This window comes from Seriola aureovittata, chromosome 15 (genome assembly GCF_021018895.1).
Source record: "Seriola aureovittata isolate HTS-2021-v1 ecotype China chromosome 15, ASM2101889v1, whole genome shotgun sequence".
NCBI lineage: Eukaryota > Metazoa > Chordata > Actinopteri > Carangiformes > Carangidae > Seriola > Seriola aureovittata.
The window spans coordinates 4,167,312-4,194,264 of record NC_079378.1 but is presented as its reverse complement, the minus strand read 5'-3'; the positions used below and the strand labels follow the sequence as shown (position 1 = coordinate 4,194,264).

General features: G+C 39.8%; 2 protein-coding genes across 2 annotated transcripts; both read right to left on the bottom strand.

Moving 5' to 3' along the window:
- Nucleotides 1-1,402: 1,402 nt before the first annotated feature.
- On the bottom strand, nt 1,403-15,526 carry LOC130182762 (14-3-3 protein epsilon). The gene is made up of 6 exons (XM_056397902.1): nt 15,322-15,526; nt 10,803-11,002; nt 8,814-8,920; nt 6,985-7,191; nt 5,862-5,998; nt 1,403-2,557 (listed from the first exon to the last, which is right to left on the bottom strand). The coding sequence occupies exons 1-6, from the start codon at nt 15,383-15,385 to the stop codon at nt 2,505-2,507; spliced, it is 768 nt and encodes a 255-aa protein (XP_056253877.1). The 5' UTR covers nt 15,386-15,526; the 3' UTR covers nt 1,403-2,504.
- A 775-nt stretch (nt 15,527-16,301) lies between these two features.
- LOC130182596 (adapter molecule crk-like) lies at nt 16,302-26,450 on the bottom strand. The gene is made up of 3 exons (XM_056397631.1): nt 25,951-26,450; nt 22,911-23,512; nt 16,302-20,970 (listed from the first exon to the last, which is right to left on the bottom strand). Exons 1-3 carry the CDS (start codon nt 26,168-26,170, stop codon nt 20,836-20,838), a joined length of 957 nt encoding a protein of 318 aa, XP_056253606.1. The 5' UTR covers nt 26,171-26,450; the 3' UTR covers nt 16,302-20,835.
- Nucleotides 26,451-26,953: the final 503 nt, after the last annotated feature.

The window sequence follows — 26,953 nt, the reverse complement described above, 5'->3', positions numbered from 1 at the left end:
ATATTATAGTAAGGCATAAAAAGTAATAAAAATGTCATAGTATAGTAAGTCATAAAAAGTCACAGTATAGTAAAGCATAAAAAGTCCAAAAAAGTCATAGTATAGTAAGGCATAAAAAGTCATAGTATAGAAAGGCATAAAAAGTCATAGTATAGTAAGGCATAAAAGGTCATAAAAAAGTCATACTATAGTAAGTCATAAAAAGTCATAGTATAGGAAGGCATAAAAGTCATAAAAAAGTCATAGTATTGTAAGTCATAAAAAGTCATAAAAACGACATAGTATAGTAAGGCATAAAAAGTCGCAGTATAGTAAGGCATAAAAAGTCATACTATAGTAAGGCATAAAAAGTCATAGTATAGTAAGGCATAAAAAGTCACACTATAGTAAGTCATAAAAAGTCATAGTATAGTAAGGCATAAAAGTCATAAAAAAGTCATAGTATTGTAAGTCATAAAAAGTCATAAAAACGACATAGTATAGTAAGGCATAAAAAGTCACAGTATAGTAAGGCATAAAAAGTCATACTATAGTAAGGCATAAAAAGTCATAGTATAGTAAGGCATAAAAAGTCATAAAAAAGTCATACTATAGTAAGTCATAAAAAGTCATAGTATAGTAAGGCATAAAAAGTCATACTATAGTAAGGCATAAAAAGTCATAAAAAAGTCATACTATAGTAAGTCATAAAAAGTCATAGTATAGTAAGGCATAAAAAGTCATACTATAGTAAGGCATAAAAAGTCATAAAAAAGTCATACTATAGTAAGTCATAAAAAGTCATACTATAGTAAGGCATAAAAATTCATAAAAAGTCATAGTATAGTAAGGCATAAAAATTCATAAAAACGACATAGTATAGGAAGGTATAAAAAGTCCTAGTTTAGTAAGGCATAAAAAGTCATAGTATAGTAAGGCATAAAGTCATAAAAAAGTCATAGTATAGTAAGTCATAAAAAGTCATAGTATTGTAAGGCATAAAAAGTCAAAAACGTCACAGTATAGTAAGGCATAAAAAGTCATAAAAACGTCATAGCATAAGCGTCATAATATACTATGGTCGCATAAAGTCATAGTATAGTACAACATAATAAGTCATAAAACTGTCATAGTATAGCATGGCATAAATAGTCATAGTATAGTAAGGCATACAAACATCAGTATAGTAAGCATCTATGTATGTATATGTATGCATGTGTATATGTATAAATGTATATATGATTGTGTGTATATGCATGTATGTGTACAATCACTGCCTTCTATCTCAAATAGAATTTCTTCTCCTGCTACTATCCAACACTGCACTCTAGTGACTAAAAATGAGATGAAAAATAAACCAAAACACCAAATCAAACCACTGACAGATCATTAAAACTGAAAAAAGACGACATTTCACACTTGATATTTTAACATTTTTCAACTTGAAGTTTAATGTTAATTCCATGCTGTGTTTCAGTAAGAATACAGATGGTACTTGTGGCTCTGGTGAGAATATCCAGTAGTACAAATCAGATTCACGTTACACATACTGAACAGAGGGAAGATAGGAAATGAGAGGAAAGAGAGAGTTGAGACGAGGAAACCTGGAAGAGTCAGGGGGAGTAAAGATACAGCAGGCCTCTATTTCCCAAACTGTTTTTTTTTCTTTTTTAATATAGTGCCAATGCAAAACTGCATTACATTACAATCAAGAGTGTTGAACATTCCCCTCCCACGCACACACATACGAACATTTTGTCTGCTAAAAAGCCATTACCTAACTATCTGCCATTAGCAAAAGCGCTACAGCCTCGCAGCACAATACTTGGTCCGAGAGTGGACAAGAATAGAGGTCAGAGTGATGCTTGGAGAAGGGGGACATTCTGCTGTTCATAAAAAAAAAAAAAAGATCTATTCATGTGTTGAAGGAGCAGGATTGGTAACCACAAAGTAAACAGGGCACTTAGTTCTTCCTAAAAGCTTTAACACATCCCTTTTAAACCTTCCATCACCACTTTATTTCCCTAAATTTGCAAACTGAAATGTTTCAAACTTGAATGACTGACAGAAGCATGGACATTGTATTGTTCATAAACACACATACACAGGAAAAAAGTTGAACTGCAAAGTATTGTCTTTAAATAAACTCTTGCATATGTGTGTTACAAATACAGGCAAGCGTACTTGGCAACAGATGATACAGCAAAGTAAAGCAAAATAAAAACAGTAAAAGAGGACATGAACCTTAAAGGGTACAGACTTGCAAAAGGAGTCATCAAAAAAGAAAAAAGGTAAAACCCCTGGGGAGTGGAAATGGGGGAGAAGGGGACCAGGAGATGACGTGCATACGAGGAGAAAAGGTGAGACAGATGGGTAGAAATGGAAGAAAAGGTAGAGAAAGAGTGTGGGCTGCAGTATAAACCCAGTTGAAAACTGTGGCTAGGGACAGGAGCTAGTGCTGGGAGGAGAGAAATAAGGGTGGAGGAAGAAGAGGAAGAGGAGGGCTTGTCTTGTGTTGTTCAGTCTCACTGGGCCTCTTCCTCCGCATCTTGCAGTGCTTCTTTGTTCTGTTCTTCACCTGAGATAAAGACAAAAACACAGAACAGTCATGGAGGTTGTTATTATCTTTCCACGCTCAATTAGAAGCTGGTAAATGAACAGTTGAGCCCATCAGGAAAGAGCCTGGCTCCTGATGTCAGATGAACAAGCAGCAAAAGACCTCTAGTCTCAAATATGGGCCAAGCTGCAAAAACACTACACTTCCCATTATGCACTTGATGACATATCTTTGTCAGGCTTCCCTTGCTCGGGAAATGTTCACAGTTGTCAAATTTTGTCAAAATTTCCATGATAGTATGAACCTTCATGTGTAAAGTTTCTCTTCAAACTTTGGACCCAAGCTGTGCTAATTTAAGATTTCACTTTACATTATCTTTACATCTATCTCAACTTTAATCCCAATCTTTTCTATGACAACTATAAGATGACAATGTCTAATTTGTCCTTTGTGGGAGCAGATAGTTCTGCAATTGAGGATTATTTTTTATTATTGATCTTGATGAAACTGATTGTTTGGTCGATAAAATGTCAATATTGAGAAATCACAATTTCCTAAAGCTCAACGTGACATTTTCAAACTAAAGCCTGAAATGCAAAAATATTCTGTTTAATTGCACGTGAGATAAAGAAAAGCATGTCGAGCTGGAACTAGATAATGTTTGGTCTCTTTGCTTGAAAATTTAACTTAACTATTGATTATAAAAATTATTGATAATTAATTGTCTGTCGACCAACCAATTGCTTTAGCTCAACAACATGCAATAGGTGTTTTAGAGACAGTGATCATTTCACAAAGGTTTGTGAGACTGTGCACATGTAACATTTCATACAACATACTGATCCCAACCTTGTGTGATAAACTACAAATGAAGTATAATCACAAAGACCTTCATGCAAGCTAACGGCTAATCAAGGGGGGAAAAAAGAGGAGAATGTAGACTGTGGCACCTTTTAGTGAGCTGTTCCAAACACAGTAAAACACATGAATATCTTGTAAATCAACTGCAGAAAATGCAGCAGTGTTAGCATTTCTATAGCGTGTATAGAAGTACAGAAATGGAAAAGGGGTGAAGGCCGTGTTGAATTAAATCTGTACCCACAGGAAGGCGCTGATAGGCTTTCTATTTCAAACATTAAGAAGATAATATTCTCCTCTTTCAACCACAGGATATGCATTTATTTGAAACCACTAAGCTTCCCTATGAAATTCTGTTATTGAATGCAATAAGGGGAAGACGTGCACTGTCACGTGATGATTTCTGCTCATTTCAAAGAGTCAAACTGAAATTCAGATGAGTTAACATCCCTTTTAGAAATGATTGGGATCAGCTCAGGAACGTGTTGATCAGTCAGTCATGCTGAAAATAACTTCACCGTTTATAAGTATACTGCAGTGTTTACCACTGACCGTGTCAACATGCAGGTCTGTGACCACGAGTTAATTCAGTGTCTTCTAAACAAGCCGTGGTCAGATTTACTAAGGGGGTAAAATGCCTTGTGAACCCGTACAACTGGTTGCTTGGAAAGGTTACCATAGAGACAGCACAGCCATCCGTGTAATGAAGAACTAAGAGGCACAAATAACAAAGGCTCGAGAATCCATCATGATTAAAATAGAAACTGTAACAGTGCTCATTAGCGCCACAGCAAACTGGGATGTGAGAAAGCCACAGGAGACGGAGCGGCAACCTCGCATGCTGTTAGCTGCAGTTTGTCCGTTATATCACACTTCAGTAAGCTGCGTTCACAGGTTTCCAAAGACTGTCTCATCCAGGCGTGATCTGCTGTAAAGCCCCAGTGGACTGTGTTCAGTGAGACTGACGTGCACAGTGAAGTACTGCTCATTTTAAGGCTGGAATCACGTCTCCAGTTCAACCTTTTTTTCCTCACCAGAGAAAACGTTTAATTGATTCATTCTGATGACGATTCCAAATTAGATATAAATCATGGACTCACAGGTACTTTTTTTATAGAGAGAGTTAAACCCGAACCTAAAAAATACTAACATTTGCAACATCAAACTAAAACTAAAGATCCTGTCTTGGAATTTTAATATTTACCATCCCTGTAAAAGTTAAATTATTCTAAATGTTTGATTTTATTTTTTAAAGTAAGCTTTAACAATCACCACAAGCCCAAGACGACACATGGCTTCAGAATAAAGGCAGTTAAGTCGCCATCTAGGAAAATGGAGAAGGAAAAGTGAAGAGTGTAATAGAGTTGTGAAGTACACGAAAGAAACAAACCAGATTCAACTTTCAAAAGCCAAACGAAACATAATAATGCAATAATGCATAATGTGGGAAACGACTCGCAACGAAGAGGGAACGACAAGTTCATGTTAAAGTAAGAGCTTGAGACAGACGAGTGCCGGTGTTAAACAACAAGCTTGTAACATTATGTGCATTCATATCAGCAATTTTTTTAACTGATATTCACTGGATGATAAAGTAGAATTCATATTAACTTTTTCCTCTAGCTTCTACAGTTTCTGCAGCGAGGAACAGACGCCATCACCGCTAAAGGAAATGAGTCAGGACAGGGTTAATGAATAAGGGATTCCAAGTATTTCAGTTCAATAAAGTGCTATGGACGCCATCCCTGCTCAGCTTTCTATTGGACAGTATTTTGTAATCAGCTGTCACAGTGAGAAATAAACAACCTTGCGCAACTTTTCATGACTTGCGGAAACCCTGAACGCACAGATACACGTCACTCACGTTCCACGCGTGTAGAAAAGGGAAGTTAGTGAGGGATGTTAGGAGACAGGAGTGATCATTTCAGGTGGGGGGGGGGCACAAGACAGAAGGGATGACTTACAAAATACACTTCTATAATGGAGGAAGAGGGAAGGAAGGGGACTGCCCTTAAGAATCTACAGCAGAACGAGGGAGAGAAGAGAAGTTAGAGAAATGTGTGTGAGTACTGAGCCTGAGGAGGGAAAGGAGGGAGGGGTGCTTGTGATTTCAGAGGAGCAACAGTGCTGAGAGGAAAGGTTAGAGAAAATGTTAGAGGGTTATTCTGTTTTCTGGAAGCAATATTTCTGAAACCTTCTTAGCAAACTTGAACACACTCATTCATTACTCATACACATATATCCCAGAGGCTGCAAACAAGGGCCATTAGGGGAGTTGTAGGAACAAATCGGCTTTAAAAAAAAAAAAAAATACAACAAAATGTGTCAAAAAGCCAGTAATGATGCTGAGTGTGGGGAGCCAATCATCAGTCAGCATCACCCACAACTGAGCAGGTTGAGATCAGTGATAATACTAGCAGATGCGGCTGTGGCTAATGTCCTGAGGAGAAAGGAGTGGCTCTCTCACCGTCTCCCTGCACGTCTGAGGTCCATAGTGTCAAGTTGTCACGTAGCAACTGCATGATAAGTGTTGAGTCCTTATAGCTTTCCTCGCTCAGCGTATCCAGTTCTGCAATGGCATTGTCAAACGCTTCCTTCGCCAGCCTATCAGCAGAGAGGACACAAGACGGCAAGGTCACACATGCATACAGTTGACAGGTGGATGCACAGTAACACGTAACATGTAAAGACAGTGGGAGCATCTGTTCTACAGTGAGTTTCACCATGTACAGTCTGTGTTTCTGTTACCGGCAGTGCACAGGCAGTGAGGGTGTGAGTCCAGATGGAAATTAACAGTCAGTTCCCTGTACGAACTGTTTCCAAGTTCCTGAGAATCATTTTAACTAAAACAGTGTCTGACAGCTGTAATACACACTCCAACTTTCTTTTCATGTGGGATTTGAACCGCAGCAGAAACATGTGGATGGAATTTACCAAATTGGACAAAAGGACTTTATCCTAACACACTGAAAGCTGCAGTTGCAGATGTTTGTCCTCTAGGGGGCAGAAAAACACCAAAACAAGATGTTGTCCACCTGATGAATCCTATAGTCATCCATCATAAAGCTCTAGTTCGGTCTCCACCAGCTCGCCCGCCACTAAGTGACTTTTATCTCTGATGTTTGGCACTGGGCTCAAGTGTACGGTGGCTTCATCAGAACTTATTTGCTTAAAACAGCTGCCATGTGTTCATGACAGTAAATGTGCAGGTTAGAAGACTAGAACAACGAGGCTAAGAAAAGCTGCAGAGTCGAGTAATAATGAGGGACTTCTTTTATATTACACATCCATATATGCGTCGAGCCAAAACAACACTTCGCCTCAATGATTCAAACTAATTGGGATGCCAAACACCAACAAAGCACCGCATGCAGCTACACTTTTGTCAGTTCAGTGACAATCTGCTAATTTCTGTTCTTAGCTTTGTGCAATATTTAAACCCACATATAGTGTGTGCCTGGAATTGGAATATTTTCAGTGAGCATGTGAACTTGTTAAACTTTATTCCTTATTGTTTTATTTAAGAAAAATCACACCCTTTAAAAGTAAAAACATACCAGTAAAACAGACAATGTTAATTTAATATTTACCTGCAAGCACGGTCTGGCGAGTTGAGGATTTCATAATAGAAAACTGAAAAGTTAAGGGCCAGTCCCAGACGAATGGGGTGCGTTGGAGGGAGTTCGATCATAGCGATGTCGCTAGCAGCTTTGTACGCTACCAAACTGTTCTCTGCTGCCTCCTTCCTGTCGTTGCCTGTGGCGAACTCTGCCAGGTACCTGTGGTAATCTCCCTTCCTGAGCAGAGGGAACAACACAGTCAGATATCTGCTGTCACACGACACGCATTACAAACACATATTGTAACACAGTCCAGAGCACTGATTGTGTAAATATACAAACGCATTAACAAACCAGCAGTATTGAATTAAATGTCCTGTCCGAAAGTCTGAGACCAGTGGTCTGTTAAACCCCCACCATAAACAAACCCATGACGCTGAACAGGCCTTTAAATATTAATATTGTTTAATACTGAGTCTCCAAACAAAGAGCTGTTGGTTTTCATCATTTATTAAAATGTATATTAATGCTTGCCTGACACATAAATATTATTTTAAACTGATACACACAAAAGTTTTAATACTCCAAAGTTGACTGACCTTCTTTAAATCATTATGGTCTGTAATTTACCAGACACAGAATAAATGATTATGTCCCTCTTTGCATTATTGTGTTTGAACTAATTTTAAATGTTAAGCCACTACTAAAAACTTTCCAGAGCTGAAACTGAGGTTTTATTTCTTTAAAGGATGCTCAATAATACAGGCTGTAGAGAATTTTAAAAACTCATTTTCAACACAATCAATGCCTTGCAGCTGAAAAGATCAATCCACTCTAAGAGGAGTATATCAATCTAACATCTTCATAAACACATCAGCATCTACAGCCTTGATAGTACTGAGCCGAGTGAATAAATAACCCTGCTGAGGTTCATAGAGGTGCAGTCAAAAGAAGAACTTTCTAGACAACTTTTACAGTGAAGTCTGAACAATTAGCCAACATTTCACTCTGCAGACTGAAGACTGTCTTGTTGCAACTGAATTCAAAGTTTGAACTTCATGTGATCAGAGAGCTTCTGTTAGCGGAGACAGCCACATGAGACGCAGTGCAGAAAATGGTGGGTAAAATTTTCTGGTATGATGTCGTTTCATCTCCTTGAAAGTTGGTGAAGAGCTGAATCATCTATTTATTTATGTAAGAGAGGTACTGTTTCATGTACAGGCATGGTATCTTTTGTGGCTTCACGCTGTGTGGCAGAGATTCTTTTTCCAGGGGGGACAATGAGCCTCTAAAGTCATCCAAGGTCTGCCAGGTTTATTTGAAGGCGAGGAAAGAGCAAGGAGTGCTGGCTTCCACGGTTTTCCCTCCTCAGCCGCAGACCTCAAACTTCACTGAACCTTTTATGAAACATTTTAAATGGGACGAAGCTCTAGGCTGCTCTAAATAGAATGAAATATTGAGGATGCTAGGATTCTGCTTAAACCCTGCACAATTAATATCAGAGAGCAAACTGTGATTAAAAATTAACAAGGGCTGCTCGACTTTGGGTAAAACATGTCTGTAAATGTAAATAGAAAACATGACTCACAAAAGTTAATTAAGCAATAATCTCCACCTAGAAACTGTGTTTTTATTTCATGTTCAAATGTCAGGTTGCTAGGCAAAGAATAATATTTAATTACTTGGTTATGGATCGAATTAGGAACCACTGCACTGCAGATTTAACAGGAAGTAGCTCAGGTCTTTATAATAGTTAAGGAAACTTGCAAAAAAGGTGAGATATGAATGATTCTGTGTAACAAAGCTACACACACACACACACACACACACACACACACACACATTTACTAGATACATACATTTTGTAGTAGAAAACCTTGGATTCTCCCGTGGTTGCAGCTAAGATGAGGTGCTTGTCCAGTACATCCAGAATGTCGTTGCAGATTGATTTCAGCTCTTTCTCAACCTGCAGACCAAAACACACACACAAACACAACTGTCAACGGTCTGTGAGGTCAAATAAACTATTAAAATCATCCTTGAGTATTTAAAAAGGGAAACTTCTGCTACAATTTAAACCCGTTTCAACACGATTCAAATGAGTGGAGAGTGGGCTGGCAGTAATACATTCCTAACGCCACCACACCAGCAGTAGTTAAACGAGGGCAGAGAAACACAGGACATCTTTTGGGGCAGTTCCCCATGGAAGCATTTGTCACTGAAGAGGCGACTGGGTGTATTGTTCCTCGGTTTCAGGGTCAGCGTCAGCCATCCGAGTCTGACATTTCTAACATCACTATACAGGGACGTGTCCTTGTAAATAATAGAGCTTTTTCTTTGGACACTGCGTTTACCCAGTGGAAGCTGGGCGGCAGCTGAGAACAGGAATTTGCATTGGTTGGTAACTCAAACTCCTGTCGCCTTTGTTTCCACTTTCACAGCAATTTTAATTAGTGCTGGGCAGAAATGAACAAACAAATCTTTCAATGATCAATGCAAGTTACAAATACAAAAACATACAACATATTTTTCTTATTTCTGCTACCATCATTTACTATAAAAAAAAAATCATATCAGTATTAACACAATTATCTCAGTATGTTGGGTAAAAAGAAAAATTTTGAGGGGATGATAAAACATCATGTTACAATTCGCCATAACCATAACAAGGGAAAAATAACACTCAAACATGGCAGCACTAATTTTAATACAGGCCATCCTGCCAGAATATATTAGAATGGGATTTCAGACCATTACAATGAATTCCCAGTATTACTGTATAGATGGCGTGTTGAATTATTTGTACTTTATATCATGTTGCCAGAACTGAAGCTGCAGCTTAAGAAAATGTAACAAACAGAGGTCGAGGCTCAGGTTGCTGCACTTTGTTCAGGCAGCACATTCATGACGACAAAGACAGTGTCTGTCAAACACGGTCACATGATGCCAATGTCTGGTGTAAGTAAAGTGACAAAAAAACAAAACACAAATTTCACACACTGGAGTGTGGATGAAATCCATTATCCTACATCCAGCCTTGTAAAAATGTCCCCTCCCTCCTCACTGAGTGACTGGACTGTTGCTGTGCCTCACTGCTCTCAGTAGTGCTGCCAGTGACAGAAGTTTCTCTGCAGCAAAAATGAAGAAAAGGTGATTTAAAGTTGATTCACGGTTGCTGCCCGCTTCATTATTTCACTCAGACAAGTGTTGCTGGGCTGTGAAATCTCACCCATTTCCTCAGAAAGTGGAGCGGTCAGTGGAGGAGAGCTTAAAAAGTCCTGCCACAGACGGTAAAGCATCTCTGGCATCTTGCCTATGGATATGGAAATTAGATTATCTAAGAGTGCACCAACTACACTTACCTCCATTAAATAACAAGGCAGGTAGGAACTTCAGATCAGTTCAACTTCAATCCACTGGGTATTTCCAGGATTATATCTAATATGGGACCTTTTCTGGCATTAAAAGCCAGAGATACTACTTTTGCTCCAGTCTCCCACTAAAGACAACTGAAACCAAGGCGGCGTATTATAGCACGATTCACAAAAGAAAAGTAATGCTTTGTTGCAATCTGTTGCAGAGATTAGCACAGCATTCAAAGTTTTCAGGTTTTTGAAAGAAGGAATAAATATCTCAAAACAATACTTGAAGAAAATCTACATTTCAGCCTTGTTTAATGTTTGGGCCGAAGACGTTTTCTTAAATTGTTTTCAATGAAAGAAACATGTTAAAATGTCACATTAAAATCTGCGTTTTCACGATCAAACCTTAAAAAGACACAATCTCACACCTGTTACAATTGGCGAGCATAAGCCGTTAGTATATTTGGATTCGTAACAATGTCTGACCGTTTTTCTGTATTCTCGGATCATCTTTAGTTTGTCTTCTCCGCCTTTGTTTTCTTCTTTCTGTTCGAGGCTGCTGATTATTCTCCAGGAGGCTCTTCTGGCTCCGATCACGTTCTTATACGCTACCGACAGCAGGTTCCTCTCCTCCACCGTCAGCTCCACGTCCATACTGGCCACCTTCTTCATCGACTCCACCATTTCTGAGAGACACAAAAAGGGGGGGTGGGGGCAAACGACATCAGGGACGGGCTTCTCGAGTTCCCCTACACCAAACGCTGCAACAGCACTGTGTGAACAAACCTTGTTGATTTGCATAACGCAAGGTTATGATTGTTTACGGAGCACAATATGGAGGAAAATACATCTTTTACCATCTTCATTCTGAATGCCAACACCCTCATATATATATATATATATATATATATATATATATACACACACACAAAAATAATACTGTTATAAATTCAGTTGCTCTGTGGCAAAACACAAGACTCCTCTCACAGTCATGTCTCACAGACAATTAGTGGTACTGTCAGGGCAGGGTTGTTAAATGGCAGCAATTAAGTCCTTGTAATTAGGGCCTAAGAAAAAACGTGCATGTCCGATATTATCATCTGCTTATCACAGATCCACAGTAAGAGGGATACTGTTTCTGAGAAGAAATGGTGCTGTTGAATTTTCAAGTCATTTTTCTTCGCATTGAGCACCACAGATAAAATCCCATTTACCTCCATTGTATTCTATGGGGGAGAGTTTGAGTTGTAATTTGGGTAGATATCTACAACTCTCTCTTCCATAATAATTATTAACGTTGTGTGTGTGGGGTGGGGGGGTGGGGGTTGGGCATGTACAGCGATTTCCTTAATTGAAAGTGAGGACATGGTCCTGCCATTAACAAAGTTAAAACCACAGTGCAGAGCCTTGAAAGGTTTCTGTCATCCTCAGTATTTTATTAATGGAGTGCCTGGGACACTGCCCAAGTCTTTACCCTCCTGATGCAGATTCACTATGGACGCCTATGGAGGCACGCTGAGCCAGGACAATGCACCGGAGGGCTGAGCGAGATCAAATGCGATTTGTCTTTTTATTGCTTCTAAATTTCACATCTTCAAGGTGATTCGATGTGACATGGTGTGAATAACGAATATAGAATCCAGGGATGAAATGGCAATGAAAACGATTTTACACTCTGCTTGGAAGCAGCCACTGGTCAGCACAACATGCTGTGTCCCCGGGGAGCGACATGAAACAGACACAATACGGAGACTCTTACGCCAAATCACATGGTGCAGTTCAAGGAGGGACTGCAGGAACAGTAACACCTCAATACCTCAAACTGATTCTGAAATTATCAGATATATATTTAAACATTACTTCTGGACTAACCCGCAGAATATATGACAATATATTATACTATTATTATTTTGAAAATCAACCAATAGACTCTGTGATATGATCTGCCGTCTAATACACACAGTAGCTTGCATCATGTGCGGTATGCAAATGAAAAAAATTAAATAAAAAAATGCCATCTTTTAAAACTGTGCTTAAAACAAAAGCCTGGCTCAAGCTGCAGACGGGTCACACCTCCCAAGCGAAGCACACTAGCCTGGAGGTAAAAGCAGTGTGCCAGTCATTTGGCTTTTAACTTCACAGACGGGGTGTTATCTGTTGCAGCCAATAGCAGGGTTCTACGCAGCATGCTGGCGAAACCTGATACGCGATGGTTACAAGCCAGGAGGAGCACTATGCTGCTTTGATCACTTCACCCTCCAGCCTGGCCTGCACTCCAATAAACTCAATGACCTCTCTGTGCTTTTTCAAACATTTTCTCAGCATTTTAAGCTGCTACAGACCCAATAAAACTGATCACAGTCATTTCAAAGATTAAATGTGTCCCCTCTGATGCGTGCACAACCTGTGACACATCCTCTATAGCAATAAAGAGGGGCGTAACATGACACAATGCTCTCCAGCCAGACTTGAATCGGGGGATGTTGCAGTTACGTAGCAGACTACTCATCTTAGACCACGGGACACCTGATCGCCCGCTTGCTCTTTTTATTCTTGATTTTTGTGGGTATTCTTTGGAGAGAGACACATAAGCTGAGTGGTAAGACTTGGTACAATCAACACTGGCAGCTGCAGCACAGCTAAAGCACAATGCAGCCCTGTCCAGTGGACATTAGGGGTGAGGGTTTTATAGCTCCACAGCACAATAGGACCAAACTGGAGCTTGAGCTTGAAGCAATGATTTAACAATCATTGCTACTAAAACTACGAAACTTATTTGGCAAGCTGCTGTAAAGGTTTTTAAAGATTAAAAAAAGGTTATGTTATGCGTTGTTCATCAGACAAATGGAGCTGTGAGAACACAGTGTTGACTATTATTCACACAACTTTTCTTTTCTTTTTTTTAAACTGTCAGTGCCTCTTTACATCAGGGGAGAGGCTGCGGCACAAAGGGAAAGCAGTCACTGTGGATAAGACACTCTGCCAGACTGACGGTCCAGACTGAGTGGAGCCCTCGTTGAAACTGACAAAACTTATAGTTTTTTCTGTTTTTTTTTTTTTTCAAAATGGTATTTTGATCTGATGCAATAGAAGAATGACTATTAAAATGAGAAAACGAGAGCAGGTGGGATACAAATCTACACTACCAGGTATCTTACTGGCTGTTAGTGTGGAAATAATTACTAAATCAATTGTGGGTAATCCACAGATAATTATCATGATCATCTATTAATCATTTCAGTAAGAATACAACACAATTGCTGACTAGTATGAAATCTCAGCAACCTTAAAACTTGGATTGCAAGTGAATTGCGATAAAATAAACAGACAAAATTGACAAAAAAATCTACAGAAGTGAAGCAGAGAGTTAGAGATTACCGATGTGTGAGTTTTTGGGCATAAACTGACGCAACACGATGGTGCGGTCAGAGTCTTGCTGCGTCATGTTATTCAATGAAGGATCTGCATTTGTTGGCATTCAAGCGTTCAAGCATACATGTGTTGACCCCTGCGGCTTTCCATATATTTGCTCCTCCATCACAAAAGCCGGGTAAGGCCGTCTTTGATATGATTCGAATGGAGCTGTCAATCATCAGAAAAGAAATAAATACGCCATTATTTTGATTATCAAATTATTGCTTCAGTCATTCTTCAAAACAAATATGACTTTTCCTTTCAAATATTAAGATTTTCTGCTGTACTCCATTTTCTATCTCTGTTAAATGAATATCTTTGAGTTTTAGACTGTTGGACAGTTTATAGAGTAACCAAGTAACTGAGAAAATAATTGTTAGCAGCAGAACTACATTCAAACAATATTTCACAACAGGTAGGATGTCTGTGCTGCACCTATAAAAGATAATTCAACTAACAGACTACGAAGCCAAAGAATGAGACCACTGATAAGGGTTTGTGTACCATGGCAATAATGAACAAGAGTTTCTATCGACTGTGTAAGTAAACCAACCATACTTTGCATTTACTGTGAGTAAACACTCAATAAACCTTGCTTTGATATGACTCCCAGTCAATTGACCAATCACTGAAGCCAAAAAGAAGTTGGCTCAAGCTGAACTTCTGGTCGAGATTGTTATTCAGCCACCAATCACATCGTAGCAATACTCGCTACCCCGCCCATCCCTGATCACTATTTGCGCTGCACCTATCAATCAATTAACCACGCAGTCGCATGGCGATCCGGGCCTCATTGGAAAAAACAGCAGGAATATAAAGTTAGGCAAACTTCATCACAATATATAGTTTCAGACGTGAATGCAGCCACGTCCATCTTTACTGAATTCACCAGGCAGGAGAGTGACCAGTGGCGAGTTGTTCAACTGTAGTGTCACCAACATATTCCGCATGCAACCAACACGATATGAAGAACTTGAACAGATGTATGCTTTCCAAATGGCTACAACTTAGTTTATCCAGGCTGTTATGGTCAAAACACATGTTAATATTAGCATTAACTGTGGTATAGTTTTTCCAAGATAAATCCATGCTGCTTGTGGTAGCACACAGATGCTTTTGTCAGTGGAGACAACCAATTCAGAGGGTGGCGCAAGTCATGTTTGATGGGGTGTGGACGTTTGCAGTACCGCTGTATTTTTGAATGGGAGTTTGGCGTGACGCGTGTCGGGGCTGAAGAAAGGCTAGCCAGCTACTTAGCAATTTAGATAGCCAGCTAACTAACGCTAGCAGGGGACTAGCTTAGCTCACCACGTAACGTGAATGGTAACCAGACACCAAAGCACCCAACAAAGCACGTTGTATTTTTTTCCCCCCCATAAACTGCTGTTTCAATCTGTGCCGAACACAAGTAAATTTTAAACGTCTAATGTTTTATTCGGCTGGAGAAATCTCCGCCATTTTGTCTTCTCTTCCCTAACAAATCCATGTGAACTGCTTTACCTGCGTCTCCAAGCCCCCTGCGCAGGGAGACTGAGGGGAGGGAGAGGGGCCAGGCAGTCTGCACTGACCGTTGTCTATTAAGAGCCCTTACCGTCGTATCTCTCCGCTTGTTCGGCGAGTTTTGCCTGGTATACTAAGTTCTCTCTATCCGCCATGGTGCTCGGGTGTTGGAGCTGTTCGTAGCGTCCCGGTGGAAAGGGAAGATTATCGGCTGCTCGGCGATTCCTAGTGGTGGATCAGCAACAGCACCGTCGCTCCGCTGAATCGAAGACCCACCGGTGGCACTGGCGTAAAGATGGCGTCGCTACTCCATCCGGGAAACCCACGCAGCAGTCTACATCTACGCCTACATCCTCATGCCAGGTCCCGAAATAAATCACTCTCCGAGATCACCCCACCAAACTCAGTTCAAACACCCCCAAAATCCACTGTCAAGAAACTTCTTAATACATGTGACATTTCAATAATTCAGTTCTTCTGATTCAACTGGAGAAACTCTTCCATTCGGCATATACATATATAAAGCATGAACATGCTTTTTTGTTTTAAAATAAAGCATTTTTACTTATATAGGCTCATTTTATGTGATAAAATAGAATAGTATATATCTGAGTGTAAATTTATTTTAGTTTAATCCATTTTTTTGGGGGGGTGTTTAAATTTCTGAAATAATATTGTAGTTTAATTAATCTTTAATATTAACCACTTTTAAGTAGCTATAATTAAAATGCAGATTTCAAGTCTCGAAAATAAAGCTATGTTGCAAGAAGCTTATCGTTTTTATCTGAATAACCAATTTCCTTACAAATATAACCTAACTACTAATTACTATGGTGCAATACAGTGTAGTAATTGTTCATAGTAATGTACAGTATATGATGTAATGGGAGTGCAGAACAATTCAACTACAAGGGTTAGGGTTTGACCCAGTGACACAAATAACTTAACTCAATCTGCTCATTACTGTCTAATTATAATGTAATAGTTTACTAGACCGTAAGACCACAAGTCTGCATTGACACTAAATGTAATTAAGTGGAATAAATTCAGACAGAAATGTAAAGCATTAACTGACAATTTGGTATATTTTTATTGACTAGGTATATTAACACATTACTACAGAAAATAAGAAGGCAATTATAACTTCAAATAATATATTTTCATAACACTTTGACATATTGTACAATCTCTTTAAAAAAAATCCTATTTTTGCTTGTTCCGGTCCTCTTCAAAGTCAGGCTGAAATGGCATAAAAGCAAAAATATTTGATCATAGCAAAAACAACGAAACAAAGAAAAACATCATTATTTGGCATGTTGAGTCTTGAGCTGTGAAGGAGATAAGGTGCATATTGTAGAATCATCAGTGGTATCTTTTAAGAAAAAAAACAACACATTTCTTAAGTATTCATTGGACTTTGCTGAATTACAATAATGTCATGACTATGAAATGAGAATATTCCTCTCAAAGGCAACAGTGTGAGTTCAGTGACATGCATCTGAATGCAACACCCAATTAACACTTTGCATAAAGGCATTACAACAAATAGAAAGAAGGATTTAAAAAAAAAAAAAAAATCAAGGGGTACCATCATAGAATGGACAGTGAAACACAAGCACTTCTTTCCATTCAAAGAAATAATATGGGAAATGTGGTAGAAGGAACAACCATCACTGATCATCTTTTTTTTTTTTATACCGATTTGATATAAATTATGCAAAAACTAACCATACTTGACAGTTGACATCACATTTAGCATTTTTCTGAGTTTTTCATTTCAAATTATACATTGGATAATTTAAAATTCCTACACATTAAAATCCATCAATGATGTTTTTTTTGGATATATTTTTTAAATGTTCTACTTTCCTCAAATCACTAACACACCACATTTGGAGCATCACACTTTATAGTCATTTCACTGTTGTCACTAACAGTCATTTAGTGTTACCCGGTCACCCATATACCCATGTAAAGTCTATACAGGCACTCTGTGCTAGTGAATCATGTAGTTACACATAACTGACTTCTCTCAGCATATTAACCACTAATTGTGATCAAGTCATATTTTTGCTTCAAGAAACATGTAATATGAGCATTTGAACTATAGCAGGTGTTTATGAATATATATGGGGCTGCATATGAGCCACACTTGTGGCTCGTATTAATAAACATAAACATATCAGGGTAAAAAAAATAACATAATTAATGTAGTGTACAAAAAATAAGCTCTTTAAATTTGAGACTCAAAAACAAAGAGCAAATTGAGGGAACATTTCACAACTTATAAAAACACTGTAAACTCAAGACTACATTTTAGGACATCTGGGGTCAGATGCATAAAAATTCAGTGTAGGTTTAAGACCAACTTTCTACGTTTGTACAAAAGCAGTAATATGGATATGCACTCTTTTACATCCGTTTTGTAAATCTCAGTTATTGTGAAACTGTGCAGATGCATCAGCCTGATTTTGCCTCACACAGTGATCTGCGACTGGACACAGACGCACCTTTGGTCAACTGTTTGTAGATCTGCTCTACAAAACTTAAGGCGTGTCACTGAAGAGAACAGGAAAATACGCTGATCATCAGCTGCATGGTTCTCCACTGACATCCAGCCAGGACAATGTGCCATTAACTGCATCTATAATACAGGCACAGTAGGTGTTTAGGCCTATACTTATTTTTAGATGTTCTGCTTCACCGTATCACACTCATCTCCTTAAAGAACACCATGCATGTGCTGTGTTGAGATGTGTGCTTCACCATATCTTTCTTATAATAAATATATATGTGAAATGATACATGAAGGGTTTTCTTTTTGTGTGTAGGCATCATTTGTACATCTGACCCCAGGACTTTGTTCAACTGGTGATTTGGAAAGCAAACATAAAATCTATTTATGTGAATGCTCTGGAAACAATTTGCCAAGCATGTTATTCATTTCTTTTTTTTTTTTTTAAACATATAAAAAACAAAAGTGAGGGACTGAGCCTTCAGGCCTCAGGGCCAGTTCCTATGCAACTCCTCATCTTTTCCAATTCATGAGACAATGAGGTAGAGAGGATGTAACTCAGCAGATCCTCCCCAGTGACTGATAAAAAAAAAAAAGAAAAACGTCTACATGCAGCTGGGGTTTGTCACTCACCCTGTTCCTACTGTCGTTCAGCATTGCCAGCATACAAGAAACATTCACCGCATTTACAAATCATGTAGGAAGATGATACATGCGAGTTTCTGACTTGGGAAGACTAAAGTACAAACCAATTTTTAGTCTCTTTTAACATGTGAATAATAAGACTATGACCACAGGATGCATTTTTCTCTCAAAAACAGTGTTATTGTCTCTGGTAACAGCAGTTCATCAGTGTCATTGCCATTTACCACATTTTAAAACCATTTCCAAACCACCTTATAAGTGTGCACTAGCTTACACAGGCTAACACAGGAGATAATGTTAAAGAGGACAACCCTGCTTTTGAGGAAAAAAGGTCTGACAGCACATTCTTCTAAAACAGGATGTTATAAAATTACATTTAGTTGAGAAATAAGACCATTTTATAGTTTATTTTCATATTGGCATAATGCTCTGTGGGTCTGTGTGTGTCTAAAAAAAAAAAAAAGCTTCATGTGTAATCATAGCTTGTGTTTTCAATGTGGAAAAAGCTGATGAGAAACAATAAACCTACAAGTATCAGTCACAGCACCTCGGTGGCACAAGAAATGACAAAGTGACATATTCTCTGTTTTACCGGCACATTAAAAAAATGCAGAAGCACTAGTGTTGGGGTGGATTTTTTTTTTTTCCTCTTAAAAACATTTGCAACTGATAATGTTATAAAAAAAAAAAAAACCCTGCTGGAAGACAAAAATAAAATCCCTCAACCTTTCTCTTCTCATCTTCTAAAACGGCCTCGGGGGATCCGTCTGTCCTCTGCGACAGGGTGATTATTTTGTTCTCTCACACTGCTGCATTTGAAGTCATCCATGTTGGCACTGAATAGTGTTTTAAAAGAGGAACATAAAATAACAGGCATACGGTCTCTGGTAACAAAAAGTAAAAGAAAATCAAATGTAGGAAAGGAAACAAAATGTTTACAGTATTTAGCAATGTAAGGTGTGTGTGTGTGTATATATATATATATATATATATATATATATATAGTCAATTCTATCATCATATTTTCCACTTTTAGTACAAAAAAAAGAGGACTTGGTTTGTAGTGTGGGTAGTATGTAATAAGTCGGTGAAGTCGTCTTTGCGAGGAGGACCGTTCTTCTCCATGAGACGGAGGCATCAGGAAAAGTCTTTGCTCGTTTCGCTCTGAGGTTCACAGTCTACAAAAACTCACTGATTCATGATTCTGTGAGAGAAGCCGAGTGTTTCGTCTCCTGTGTGCAATCGATTATTTTTCCCTTCTGTGTATGAATGAATTGAAGTGGGTGGGGATACACAGATTACGGCAGGAAGGGAAGAGTAGGCTGATTTCTGCTTGTGCAGTGCAGATTTCAATACTGGGCTGAAGGTGTGTAAACTAGGGTTTGACTGATATCGGTAACTGGTGCCTGATACTGTGCTCACTGTGGACTGAAACTGTCTGAAACTCACAGTCTGTTGATATTAAAACTCTTAATTTGATCATTTTCATTTGTTTTTGACTCGTAACAATCTAACTGGTCTTTAGTTTGGTTCAATCGGTCCAGACCAAAGGGAAAAAAACATCATTGCCTTGTAGTTATTAATCCTTCTATTTCCTGTTCACATAACTTATTATAAAAGGAGCAAAAAGCTGTAAACATTAAATGATATGGACTGACAGGTAATGCTCATGGTGAAATAAATGGTTGTAGGAATTATTAGTCAAGACTGCAACTTAACCTTGTGTGTGATAAATAATCCCTAATAGGTAGAAACCAGACAATAAAGAAGTGTCTTGTGCTGTAACATTACGATCCATAATTTGACTGACACCCGCCAAAAGCCGACCGAGCTAAAAGAAGCAGCTCATCTGAACTAAACACCGAGCAGGTTAGGTGTGAAAGCTGTAAATAAAACTGAAGTTATTGAAAGTTGACTTGTTGTTTTCTCTTTTGACTTTGCTAGGTTACTGTTTGCCCTTGTTTCTAGTGGTGAAGCTAAGCTCGGCTAAAAATACCTCTCTCTGTATGAGTTACACTGGAGATAAAACTGATAACTGATCTTCCCATATGATTCTGGGTAAGACAACACACAAGTGTGTTAATTTGCAAGTTTGACACCAATAAATATTAAACAACTATATGTCGCTGTCTACTTGATTTCACTGCAGGCGTTGGTGATTTTTTATGAGGCTGTAGTCATGGAGGAAGGCAACACTAGTTGTGGGTAATGCTGACTTAAGCTAATATAGGCAAACCGATATCAGTCTGACCTTAGTGTAAACCCTTAGTATGACCGATGTCCACCAAAATGACATTAGGCAAGATCCCCCGACACGTCTCGTGTGGGTTTAGCTCATAGGTTCATGTGCTGTGTGCTTGTATAAATATGTTTTTCTTTCCGAGCATGATGAAGTGGCCAAAAGAGAAGGGATGTGCACAGGTGATGGGAGTGCGTGTGTGTGTCTCAGCTCTCGTCGTCAGGATGGTGTTGTTCCAACAGTCGGACGTGGGTGAAGGGAAAGTGGCCGCGTTTGCCCTTGCACTCGCCCTCCCACTGGCCGTTCACGTTGATCTTGGTCACTTTTACCATGTCTCCCACCTGACAAATGACAAGAAAAAGAAAACTGCTGAATGCAGGTATATAGAATCACATTAACACACTTCGTTTCTGCACTCCGTATTAACTGGCAGAATCAGTTCGTGCAAGTCAAACCCATCAATACAGGATCAATGTCAAATTCTATAAAGCCCGCAGAAGGAAATATATTGACATAGAATTGACTGACCCATCTTCATTTTTACGACTGCAGAACAGCAAAACCACAAACCAACATACAAGAACTGATCTATACTACAGGGTCATTGGAAATACTTTAATGTAAAATCATATTTTAATTAATGTGAGGAGTTGCCTTAAGCCAGTCCGGAGTCTTCAAGCCTGCCAGATGTTCAGTTATTCATGTTTCCATTATACCACTACCAGTTGTACAAATGCCATGTTGGAAATTGGGAGGCTATTTGCTCTAATCAATCAGTTGTGAGTAACTTGATTGCTGGGAAATGCTGATTTAAGAACCGTTATTTCTCAGAGTCAATAGCTGCAGCTAGCTATGTAGCACTCAGACATTCACACTCTTAATCCCACTTACAAAGCTGTGTTGATTGGGATTGGGAAATTGATTGGGTTAATAAAATGGGTTAATTGAGACGTCTGGAGGAAGCTACAGCAGCTTTAGCCCAGACATTATGCCATATTTTACATTTTATTTGCCCCTTTTTATTTGTAAGTCAAGTCTTCCTTGCAGTGCCTACTTTACATGGGTTACAGAACAGGTGAGGCAGGAAAAGTAAATAACAGTAAGTGGATGAAACTCGCAGCACGGTGTAATTCCTGGTTATAAACCGTGCTGCAGACAATACACTTTAGAAAGGGTTTAATTTCAAAATAACACTCCCAGATGTAAATTACTGATTAAATGCTCATACTTCTCCACAGCGAGAGGACTGAACACAGCCCTGTGAATCTTAACTACACTGTCTACACTTGGACAGACCTCACAAATACTCCACTTGACAACAGCAGAAGTTCATAAACACACACTGCAATGTCATCTAGTCTGCTCCATCTCACACAGCGGCACGCATACACAGTCCTCCGCTCTTGTTAAATCAAACAAAATGGTGGCGTCTGTGTTTCTTGAGAAGACTCAAATAAACGGGGCTAAACAGAGAAGAGCATCCTGAGCCTCGACAACTCACGGCCGTGGATTTTAAGAGGTGACTGTTCAAAGTCGGTGCCAAACCAGCACTCGTCCAAAGGTGATGTGATGGACATTTTTCACAATTATTTCACATTTCAAAGGTGAAATAAATCAACAATGAAGAAAATAATGAGCAGAAATATCCATCTTGAAAATAATTATTAGTTGCAGCCGTAGCTAGGGTAATTAAAATCCTCCTACTTCAGCAGATGTAATTCATGGAGTGGGTGTGCAGTAAGTCAGCAGGACAGGCTCATTAAGCATCAGTTTGCTGACAGTGAGGTGGTTGTGGTAAACAGTGTGTGTGATGTAGAGACACTGCGTTACTCTAACTGGACTCACAATCTAAATTGTGCCCTTTTTTTTTTTTTTTTTAAACCTCCACCATTGTTTGCATGTCATTTGATAATCTGAACAAACACTGTTTATTTATCTGCTTCAAGACAACAACTAAAACCAATGTGCCTTGTTTCACCAGTAGTAATGAATGTAACATTCACATTAATGTGTACATAAAGAAAGGCCATTGTAAAGGATCTGTGTCTGTCTTTCTCTATGAAGCCATCCCACTGTGAGTGTCTTCATGTGCGCTGTCAGCTTGCATTTGTAAAGATACTTTGTGTGTATGCTCACATGCATGAGTAAGCCATTAACAATCAGGACAATCTAGGCTGCCTCAGCTGAGACCCAAACAAAAAAGAAAACAGAGAAGCAAAAGAGGTTAACAGTGAATAGAAGGACAGCCTTGGAGAAAATGAATGGTGGGTGGCAATGCTACCTCCAGGGCAAGCGCCGTCTTGTCGTAGGCGTTGGGCACCCTCTTCTGAATGGCTCGGGCATACACAGGCCCGTTCTGTAGGTTGGGAAGCTGAGTGTTGACTACTGGCTGAGCGTACTGGCCTGGGTCCGCCAGAGGGTTGGGCGGTGCAGCCCCTGTTCCGTCTGTGCTGCCCGCTACCCCTCCAATTTGCCCCCCCTGTCCAGCCCCCACAACAGGGGGACCCAAGCCCGCAGCAGTGGGCGAGGCGGGCCGGTACTTCTCTACGTAGGGAACGGGGATCATTCCGGCTCGGCCCTCCTGGTTTGCAGCGTTCCACCACTGCTCCTCAGGCTTCTCCAGCACACGCAGAATGTCACCCGTGCGGAAGGGGAGGTCCTCCTCATCGTTGCCCGGGAAGTCAAACAGCGCCCGGACAAACTCAGCCTCCTCGGGCTGCTGCGGCACTCCAACAGAGGAGCTGATGAAACCTGTGTGCTTGGCCTTGCTTACGGGCTCTATAAGTGTAGTGGTGTCCAGGTAGTGGATCTTATAAAACTCCAGCAGGGCCGGCAGCGCCTCAAACTCCTGATCCCCAATCCGAAACCGAGGAGGAACCAAACCTGACGGGAAGAGTGATTTTTGTGAGTTCTCTGAAGATAAAACATAATAGAAACAAACAAATCAACAAAATACTAATATCAAGATCAAGAAGGCCCACGATTACTGGCAGCACTGACCATCTCGCCCTGACTTTGTAGTCACATTGCACGCCAGAGGATTAACCATTCTCTTACACTTCTGTCATACGAACCTGACAATGTCCGGACCTGATTATTTGGACACTGTCCGGACTGCGGAGTTTCCCTTTCACACAGCAGGAGATTGACCATGTGAGATGCTTTCTCACCTACTGGATATACTCTGTTTGGTTTAGGTGAGGGGTGGCACCTCGGCAAAGCGCGCAGGAGACAGAACGCCATCAACACTCCCACTTGCTCGCTGTGAATTCTCTGGTCTGGTTCAGGGTTGCAGTACATGTGTGAAAGCACTATTAAATGTCCAATCATACCCTACTGAGGGAACGAACCTTATGTGCAGCCGCTTAACAACTTTTCATTTGAAGACATCTAACACAAATATACTTCGTACACACAAAAAATGAGTATGTTTGAGAATAGTTCCCATATCCCAGAAAAAGGGGAGGAACTCATGATGGCAGCCGAACAGATTGGATGGGTCAACAACATTCTCACAGTAGGGGGATGATGAGGCTCCTAATGACCCTGCCCACATCCAGGATCCAGCCCCAAACAGAGATAGTGTAATTGTTTTTTTTCGCTGTATATCTTAAAGAAAAATACAATTTGACGATACGATTTGGGGGTGATTCAGTGATTTAAATCCATGACAAATCAAAGTGATTAATTAAATTAATGCAATAATGCCATAAAGCAGTCCTGTTCACCGATTTGCAGTGTTATCCAGAATGGCCTAAAGATATTAAAAAGATGGGTATTACTATAACCTCACTATAAACAATAAAGCAACATCTCTACAGGTTAACAAATCCATAACACAGCATCACCCAATCCTATCAAAGTGTACAATAAAATGCACCGGCACTAGTGCATTTCATTTCGATGTGTTTTACACTTTTGTGTGTAAAGACTGGATATTTTTAGTGACCATGTTCATGCAATGAATCAAATTTGATTTGTGTCAATTAGAGTGACTTAATAAGAGAAAAGCTGTTACACTCATACCCTCTGCAAAAAGATTCTTATTTGTCACTGACACATTTGGTCTCAGATTTTATTCTTCTTTAAAAAAAAAAACAACACAAAAGCTGATCTTACTTTGGTACTATTCCCACAAATCGGTCACTTACTTACCTATTTATGTAACTTACTGTTACATAAAGTCATTTTTCATAATACCATCATATAACTGCCATAATGGCTCACAATTTTTGTTTACACTAGGGGAGACAAAGATAAAAAAAATTAGCCAACGCTAAGGAAGCCCAGAAAGGATTGTGCAACGGCCATAAGGAGCTTCAAGCACAGCAGCAGCAGCAGACCTGTAAGCAGGGCTGTGTATGTGCAACAGGGCAGGATCACAGACATTCCTGAGACGCCAATCTGACCAGTCATCCTCCAGTTGTGACAGCCCAGCCTGCCCATTTCCATTCAATATCTGCAGCAGCGGCAGCAGCGGCGGCGGGGGCGGCAGCGGCGGCGGCGGCGGCGGCAGCAGCAGCGGCAGCGGCAGCCCAACCCACCTCACTACCGCTGGCCGCTGAGCTACCGTCCTGCTGCCTAAACATGGACAAAACACCGCCTCAACCCCCGGTCAGGAAAAATAAATTAACGGTCTCAAGTATGGTGGCTGGATAAATTAAGTCTGAGTGGTTGTTGACAGCTAGCTAGCTAGCTAGCTAAACGGTAAAGTTTCGCCAAACTCCATTTAAAAAGTAGTCCACTTCACTTCACTCTACTTGGCTAGCAGACGATTTGTACAGTATAACTTATGGCCTTTACAGTGTCAGGTTCAACTGATATATCTGATACAAGAGGATTAGCCTCTTTAAAGCAACCCTACATATAATTTCAGTAAAAAAAAATTGTTAGCACTTGAGACAGACTTCTGTTTTATCCACAGTAGCTAGGCAGTTAGCAACACCATCCAAAATAGACAGGGGTGGATGGTAGCGATCAGTGTAAAGCACATGTTTAAGTTTTCATTTCTGTTCAAGTGAGTATATATTATTAAATTGTATATATGCTGACATTGAGTGTGCGCTCCAATAACACATAGAAAAACTTTAACTATGCGATAAAGGGCACGTATATTAGTAGATTTACGGAGATCAACTTAAATCGGACAGTTCGTAATGGCAGTTTGGCGTGGCTTCACGAGAGAGTGGGACGTTAACGGGGATCAAATCCAAGTTATCCAGCATTAAAATGAAATTACTTATTGTCACGTCAGTTTCGGGTGACCATGTGTGATAAGTTGAGTGAAGCAGCAAGCTATGCGACACATAATTCAGCGTTACCTGAGCCAGATTGCCGGTTGTTACTGATGCTGTTGATTATATAATGGGACACTTTGGAGTTCTCTGAAACGGACAGCACGTAGTCACCGGGGCTGGTTATTGAGTCCCTCACCAGGAAAACACCATGTCTCTGTCCCTGTAAAAGAGAAACCGCCTCCTGGCGACTTAGCCTTCCCCAGTACCAGCTAGCACGGTCTTCGGCATCAAAATTACCGGCCATGGCTGTGAAATCCCGTCCGAGGCTTGAGGCCTTTCCCCTTCGCCTCTCCCTATCCGCAACTCATACAAAAACTTTAGTTGACTAACGCTGCCGCTGAAAAAAACAAAAACAGTATAATGCCAAGACTTTAGCAACTTCCACCAAAGAATGTCGAGGCGTTTAAGTTGACTGGGTAAATGTTGCACCACAAACCCCTATTTTTCTACTGCTTAAACGTTAAAATGACAAAAAATATTCAAAACTAATGTGCAACAAGAAACTCCAGGACTGAAATGGCGGATCTAGGGAAACGTTGACCTCATCTACCGGAAGGGATGCCTGGTCAATGGGAAGCGCTGCATTCACGCCCCTTAAAAAACACCGTAGATACGACTTAACGTCCTTAATGTCTCTTTTAAATTACAGAACCTTTTTACTGCTGCCCCCATTGTATATTGAGCATGTCTTTACATCCTTATCCTACTTGGTGTAAATGTTAAAACCCAAAGGAATGACTCAGAACAATGCGGTAGCTTAAAGAGCTCACAGTATATTATGACTAGTTTGAGGCCGTGAACGCACCACAAATTACACTTTTCTGCAGATTTTGGTTGCTCCAAATCAGTTTTTAACAGTTCACGAAGATGCGTTTTTTGGGTATCACACGAATTTCTTTCTTTCTTTCTTTTTTCTTTCTTTTTCAAAAAAGAAAAGAAAAGTCAAACCCTAACCCCAAAATGCAACAAGATGTGATCTCAAAATGACCTTTTTGAGACCCCACACTTTAATGTTTCAACTGATGTG